The 7,792-nt window shown below is 41.1% G+C and overlaps 1 protein-coding gene across 1 annotated transcript; it reads left to right on the top strand.

Annotated features, from left to right (window-relative positions):
- The first annotated feature begins 330 nt into the window (after positions 1-330).
- CISD2 (CDGSH iron sulfur domain 2) lies at positions 331-7,766 on the top strand. Its single transcript, XM_058837579.1, has 3 exons — positions 331-500; positions 6,206-6,417; positions 7,407-7,766. The coding sequence occupies exons 1-3, from the start codon at positions 398-400 to the stop codon at positions 7,494-7,496; spliced, it is 405 nt and encodes a 134-aa protein (XP_058693562.1). The 5' UTR covers positions 331-397; the 3' UTR covers positions 7,497-7,766.
- The last annotated feature ends 26 nt before the right edge of the window (positions 7,767-7,792 follow it).

Here is a 7,792-nt window from a genome sequence, read left to right on the forward strand (position 1 = left end):
TTCCCTTCCCTTCCCTTCCCTTCCCTTCCCTTCCCTTCCCTTCCCTTCCCTTCCCTTCCCTTCCCTTCCCTTCCCTTCCCTTCCCTTCCCTTCCCTTCCCTTCCCTTCCCTTCCCTTCCCTTCCCTTCCCTTCCCTTCCCTTCCCTTCCCTTCCCTTCCCTTCCCTTCCCTTCCCTTCCCTTCCCTTCCCTTCCCTTCCCCGCCCGCGCGCCCCCTGGCGGCCGGAGCTCTCCTGACCCCGCCGCGGTGGCAGCGCCCCCTAGCGGCGCCGGTGGGAAGCGCGGGCCGGGCGGCGCGGGCCCGGCTGCCTGTGCGCGTGCGCGGCCCCGCCCCGCGGCGCGTGCGCGGCGGGTGCATCCCGGGTCGGCGCGCGGGGGGCCGGCGGGAGAGACTGGCGATGGTGCTGGAGACTCTGGCCCGCATCGTCAAGGTCCAGCTGCCCGCGTACCTCAAGCGCCTGCCGCTGCCCGAGAGCGTCGGCGGCTTCATCCGCCTCACAGGTAGGCGCGGGGAGCGGGACCCCCTTCCCGCCCCGGCGGCGCGGTCGGTCGTGCCAGGGATCCGGCTCTCAGCTCTCGCTCCAGGCATCGCTCGCTGTCTCCCGGCCGCGTCACAGAATGGGGAACCCCCAAGCCTTGAACTGTTGCTGCAGGGGGATGACCCGACAGGAGGTGTAGGCGCCCTGTGGGGCAGGCGGAGCTGTCAGGATAAGGTGCGGGGACAGAGTAAAGCGTTCGCGTCTGAAATTCCTCTGGGAACCGACGCCGGTGAGCCAGAGGCCGTGCGCCGAGATGGATTGGGATTTAGTCGGAGGCCTAAAGCACGGCTTCTTCCTCTTCGTCACAGGTCAAAGACAGCATCTGTACCGAGTTAAACCAAAGAAATCTCTTTCTGGGAACCTTCCACATACATCAAGTTAGGGTAGTTTTTTAATTTAGTAATTTTTGTAAGTATTTTCTGCGCGATGGAGTAAAAACATCAGTTCATTGACTGTAGCCCTGTCACAGCGTGAACAAGAAAGAAAAGCGAGTAGTGGCGACTTCTGTGGGTGCTCAGTGCTTTGCACACTGAGGCTCTGGGTGCCCAGGCTCGGCGGTGAGAACACAGGCGGCCCTTCAGGCAGCGTCAAGTGACCGGATTGGTTCGGTGAAGGACAAGAAGGAAGGAATACTCTCCACAGAAAGAAGTAGAAAAGTTACCAAAGTGCAGAATCAACCTTTTATCTTGCAGCACTAAGACCATGACTGTAATAGTGTTGGAAAATTGTTAAATTTAGAACAGGCACAGTTTATTTAAAGCTGGCTTTAAGCACTTCTTTTTTTCCAGCATGTTCATGCTGCTTGTGAACTGCAAGCCTCACTGTCTTTCTCAGGAACAAGTAAATTTCTTTTAAATTAACTGTTCTTCTTCCACAACAACTGTCTCATATGAAAAAGTTGTTAATTATATCTACCAAATAGAGAAACTAAGCTGCTACAAAGTTGGGAGGTAGGGGAGGATAAAACAAACTACAGAACAATGCAGCTTCTCCTGTTTCTAGTATTTAGCAGTTTCCTAAAGAAACTTATTGCCCTTGTAACCACGACTTGACTTAAAATTTGTTAAGCTTAGTAATATTTTAGTATCTTACTGCTTCACTTGTTTAACCATGTCTTCCTGTAACAGGATTTTATTTGTGCGGTCTCTGTACTCATAATGCATAGTAGTAATAAAATTTATTCTGAAAAGCTCTGAAAGGCTTGGTCTGTAGACCAAAATCAGGACTTTGGGATTTTTGCAGTGTGGTCAGTGAAGGAGAACTATTTTGTTGTCATTGTTTACGCCATTGACTTCAAGGTACTTTGCTGAATTTGGAGGGAGGGCCAGAAGCAAACAACTGACTTCTTAAGTGTAGACCAAACATATGAAATGTCAGTCCCAAAATATTAAACAAAAGTAAAAGAAGGAGCTGAGTCAGAAACTGCTTTGAGAACTGGTAGGGTTTAATGAGAATACCTGAAAAATCCACTGCCTCTGGTTCTTAGTGATTTTTTTTTTTGATGGACGCTAAAATCGGGAGACAAAGGTATATTTAATAATACATAGCTTTAGTGAGAACATTTTTACAGTTTAAATTTTTTTTTTTTTCAGTAGTAAGCTAGACTAGTATCTGCTGCTGTGCTTGTACATCTTCCTCCCAGGGTGAATATGAATGAAAATGGAGGGAAAAAGGTAAAACTGTACAAGGTGCTTCAAGTAACAGCATAGGGTAAATGCAACACAGTGAGACTTTTGAAAAGGATATTGTAGGACACTGCATTGTAGGCACCTAAATTAAAAATTATCATCTCTCAGTGTGTAAAGGGTATTGAAAGTCATTGAAACGTCATTGCTCTTTAAAGAGTCGTGCGCTTACTTGCACACAGAGCTGCTGTCAGTCTTCAGTTTCATTTGAGAAAATTATTGCCTCAGCAAGTGCTGCTTCTTCTGTGTTGTTATGGTCTTTGTCCTGTCCTAAAATTACAATTCTCTAAGAGCAGGGGATTCCAAGTCCTGGGATTATTTTGCAGTGAATTATCATTAGGGAAAGACTATTAGAGAAATTACAAAGTATATTCTTCGGCAAATGGCATACTTTGCTCCCTTTTGGAAAGTGAGAAGTAACATTGGTTTAAAAGCATTTAAAGTGCATTAATATTTGCCCTTTGATCTATTGAACTTAATCAGGGACAAGCACTATGAAACACTGGGCAACACAGACCTTGTTTGCAAATGCAGGCCAGAATCCAGGTTTGGAACAGTGCAGTCTTTTCTTAACTTTTTTATTGCTTCTGTAAACTCTCATTAGCTTGCAGACAGATGCAACTTCTGTTTCTGCAGTGCATCAGTTGTAGAAACAACAGACCAAAAGTGAATGGAGCACCTTGGTTTCTTTATAGGATGTTTTATAGTGAGCTGGTTAAAGATCTGGACACCTGTTGTCTGTTGTGACCTTACAAAACCAGAATGAAAAACTTCTTGTTTAAAGAGAAAGACTTGAAAGAGATGTTAATATCTAGTGCATACCTCCTGAAGGTAAAAGCAGTGAGGGAGGAAGGAAAGAATGTTTGACCTTGGGTTTGAAAGTGGATATCTAAATTATCACACTGTGCTGCTCAGAAGCCTCTTTCAGTGTCTTGTCATTGCTTCTTTAGCCTTCCCTTCTCAAGTTCAATGAAATGAACGGTGTAGTCTCATGCCAGTGTTGCTTTTTGTCCTGGAAGATGTCATTAAAATGGCACAGACATTCACCTCAAAATAGCAAACCAAAACCAGGATAGATCTGCTTATTAGTTCTGAAGAGAATATAATTAGTAAGTACTTCAAATTTTCATGAAGAATGTCATCAGCTTACAGAATATACAAGCACAGTTTCAATATTCCTTTTGACTGGTAGTTAATACTTGTTAAAATTTTGGGTTGCAGTTGAGCTGTTACTGTAAGAAGCTGCTTTTGGGTCTGCATAGGGTTATTTCCACAAAAAGTAGCTGAAACATAAGTCAGAGATACCAAAGGAGTAGTTAATGGAACACAAGCAAGGAATATCTGCTTTGAGTCTCCTCTTAGTGACTGGTCTGTACCTTTGTTCATAACATATGTGTTTCTTCTGTTCTTGTACATGTTACTGTTGGACTAAAAATTAAGACAACCTCTCCTTGAAAATATCTGTGGCCTCAGCTTTTGGGAATTCTCTGGTTTCTGATACTTTCCAGGACTTGCCTTTGGGATTGGTCTCTATCTAACACAAGTCTGAAGGCTGACCTGTTCCATGCACTACTCTTCATTTCTATCTCCAAAATCTGCCTCTCCCCATGCAGCAGAACTGATAAAGAATCTCCAGAATCAGTGTAATGGCTGAATTCTGAGTTGTCAGCTGTGAAAATAAACAGTCTTGTGAATTGCTCTGCGTCTGCTTCAGAAAGGTATGAATAGCTTCAAAACCAGAGCAGTCTACACTTGTAGGAAGACATAATTGCATTAGTTTGGATGAAGGGCTTTTCCCATCCCTGCTCATTCAGCCTAAAGATCTCTGACAGTGTCTTGTGTCTTATGCCTTAGAACATGATCACGTTGATTTTTCAGCCAGTCTTTTGGCCATAACAAGCCAGTTTATGATTAGTGTACACATGAATATAACTGGGGGCTTTCCAGAGATTCCCAGATTAGAAATAAGCACAGAATTTACTGGCTAGTGAGGTAGTGAGGACGAAACTGTTTATCAGCAGTTATCTCGGTACAAATAATAAATAGTAACAATTCTAAATAAGAGCCTTGTAAATCCTATTCATGTTTATTTCTAATTTTCTTTCTCAGAGGTTACAGCTATCATATTCCTTTTTCACTTGAATGAACCCAACTGGCTGTGAGTCATTCACTGTTCAGATTTTGATGCTGTATCAGAGTGTGAGATATGTCCTTTTTGTGTGTCAATCTTAGCCCAGTTATATCTACTACACATTTGATAGATGCCCTGGTCCTGGTGTACCTCTTGGAATGTCTTACTGTCTTGGAGTTCAGCAGAGTAGCTTTGTAGAGATGCACATTTTTGCCAACAGTCAGGTTAAATACAAAGTTTGGAATTTTTTTTCAGTGACCAAAATTTTTTCCTCTCTTTTGAAATACATTCCAAGTCAGTCCTTCAGGTAAGGTCAGAAAGTGCATTTGGATTCCTGATGAAATTGATGGAGTGTTCTGGAAAAGTAATGATAGAAAAGGCAAACAGGCACTGCTGTCCAGGAAGCACAGGATTCTCTGTAGCTGAAAACATTTAAGTATCTCAGAGTCAGTTATTAATCAGGGCTCGCAGCTTGTTGGAGGAACTAAGGAAAGAGCATCAGAGATTAATGTATTGCAGTTGAGTCTTAGTGAATGTTGTGAATTGTGGTGTGTAGGGTCTGCTGCAGGTGCAGTTGGGAAATGACTACTGAGACTTCTTGCAGTGCCTTTAGCATTTATGCAGCCATGATACATTTCCAGATAAATGCACTTAACATTGCTGTCACGTCAAGGGCAACAAAGAACAAAAAATTAATCCCCAAAATTATTTTCATTATGTGGTCTACTTCCAGAAAACTCAAGTCCTTAAAAAAAATCCACTGGATTCTAACTGGAGAAGTATTAGCATAAACATGAGTTTTACTACAAATATAATCAAGCTATACAGAAAAATGCCTTTACTCAGGGCTACAACCCACCTGGCAGCCTTAGCCTGCTCTGTTGTGTTTTCTTTCTTGTACCTCTTAATTTCAAAAAATAAATTGTAGAACAAAGTCTTGCTATATTCTGACCGTAAATAATTTAGAAGAGTAAGTTGATTAGTGTCTTGTCTTAAAAAGTGCATGTGCAGCTATTTGTGCTCCAGCTCGTTATACTTTTTTCTTTCTCCTCTAAAATATTTTTAAACTCACTTCTGTATGAGTGTTTAGATAAAATATATTCTCCAGAAATTTAGAAAAATGCTGTCAACCTTTAGTGCACCATGGTACTTAAATTGCACTAGAGTATTGTCACAGCATGTTTGGCTGGAAAAGTGGATCCATCTTATATATATAGTCTATCTATCTATCTGTATATATATATATAAATAAATGCCAATTATTGATGCATTTCTTTAAAAGTCCAGTAAGTCTTCTCTCACCAGTATGCCTAGAAGATTTATAATGATGTAGCAGGACAGCCAGATCTGCAGTGGATACTTTTATTTTTTTACCTGTACTTGAAAGAAGTTCCTTACCTTGGTAAAAAGCAATTTTCTGTGACTTGACCTACTGATCTTAGGTGTCTTTCTCTGTGTTGTAGAAACTGGTTGCAGATCCCTGAGCAAACAGAGGTTTGAAAAATAAAACAAAAAAGATTGGTGAAGGTTTTTCCAGTGCTTTAGTTGCCCATTTTGGTAAATCTTTGTTTTGTATTTATTATCTTCCATTTAATCATCTTCTAGAGTGATAAAATTCAATTTCAGATTAAATTTTAGGAGTCAGATTTTTACATTGGCTGGAGTAAATCATAGGACTGTATTTTTATTTTTTTTTCTTTGAGACTCACCAATGGAATCTTGTTTGCCCTGAGGGCCATCCTGACTTAGCAGCCCTGTTCCACATCCTCAGCCTAAGCCATTTGAACGTAGGTGATGCTGCACCATCCTGGAGTGGTGTCAAGAGCCACCCTAAATCTCATTTATCTTTAGTTTCAGAATGGCTGCGGTTACTGCCTTTCCTGGGTGTGCTGGCCTTGCTCGGTTACCTTGCTGTTCGTCCCTTCCTCCCCAAGAAGAAACAGCAGAAGGATAGCTTGATTAACCTCAAGATCCAGAAGGAAAATCCCAAAGTAGTGAATGAGATAAACATTGAAGATCTGTGCCTCACTAAAGCTTACTGCAGGTGTTGGCGTTCAAAGACGGTAAGACTTTGTGCTACTGTAGGATTAGAGATTGAAACTTGCATATTTTTATCAGTGCTTTGGTGGTGGATTGCTTTGTGTTGAGCTGTTGGCTTTGTCTGGAGTTGGAACATGTTCCTGAACTCTGCAGAATGCACAAACGTATCTACATGAAGAGAGCAACTGTAGAAACTTGAAAGAAACACAGTAGGGTATTTCTGGAAATGTTTAGAGTGACCACACATTAGTAGAATAAAACCAAGCAAACCTGTTTTACTATTTGGAAATATATTGCAACTAACTAAAAGTTTACTACTCTTGTTTTGCAAAATACAATGCTTAGAAAGTTGTTCATATTAGAATGAAAATAAGGCTGGGCCTGTGTTGGTGAGGGAGATGACTGACTGGGATATTCCATATCCCCCAAATCAACTAGATGTAAATGAGTATATTTCATCTAGCCTCAATTTTCATTTTCTGATTCAGATTTGAATGTCCTGACCACACTCTGGTTTTGTTCTCTCTGGACCAAATGCTTTCCTTTTTTAATAAAAACAAAAAATTCTACCCTGAACTGAAGAGCTTACTCAGCTATTCTCATTTTGGACTAATCACTTCAGCCAAGTATTTCAGTTTTTCTTGAAAAAGTACTTTCTGGTTGCAAATGACTAGATCTATTAAGAGCACTCTTACTAGTTCCACAATTAATCCATCTGTAGCTGTGATAGCTGCTTTGTTTGCTGTTCTTTCATGGAAAAGGCTTTGTCCCTGACTTTGTGTCTAAGAACAGCTATTTTAGGATCTCACAAACCTAGTTACGCATTAACAGTGTTTGTTTTCCTTAATATCCTGTGTCTGATAGGAGGCAGGGAGTTTGATGTTGAACCAGGACATCACAGGAGGAACTGGTAACATTATCAGAGTGCTCAGGGCATAGGAAGAAATACAGAAATCACCATGCACCTGCTGTACAGAATTATGCTAATTCCTTGTGTATGTTTTTTTTTCAGTTCCCTGTCTGTGATGGCTCCCACAACAAGCACAATGAATTAACAGGAGATAATGTAGGTCCACTAATACTCAAGAAGAAAGAAGTATAGCAGATACTTAATCTAGCTCATGACTGAAAAAAAGTCTTTTGTACTGTTGTAGTTGCAAGGGACAGCATTTTCTTATGTGATTGGTATGATTTAGTTTCATGAGTGCTGTAGATTTCATTTTGGAATAAACTGCCTTTAGACAGTGATGAATTTGTCACTGTTTTGGTACCTTATTCTGAGAAGAATTTTGCCTGCTTTGTAAAACTGTAAAGTACCTATCTCTGTAAATAAGTCGTTTATTTCAAGAATAAATTGACTTTCTACAACTAAGTATTTTTTGTATGAACATACAATTA

The sequence above is a fragment of the Poecile atricapillus genome, chromosome 4 (assembly GCF_030490865.1).
Source record: "Poecile atricapillus isolate bPoeAtr1 chromosome 4, bPoeAtr1.hap1, whole genome shotgun sequence".
In the NCBI taxonomy this organism is placed as follows: Eukaryota; Metazoa; Chordata; class Aves; order Passeriformes; family Paridae; genus Poecile; species Poecile atricapillus.

Bases quoted from the DNA above. Each gene is read 5' to 3' on its own strand.
- CISD2 (XM_058837579.1), top strand. From the start codon at position 398: ATGGTGCTGGAGACTCTGGCCCGCATCGTCAAGGTCCAGCTGCCCGCG. The intron at 501-6,205 runs GTAGGCGCGGGG...ATTTATCTTTAG, and splicing joins CGGCTTCATCCGCCTCACAG to TTTCAGAATGGCTGCGGTTA. The intron at 6,418-7,406 runs GTAAGACTTTGT...TTTTTTTTTCAG, and splicing joins GGTGTTGGCGTTCAAAGACG to TTCCCTGTCTGTGATGGCTC.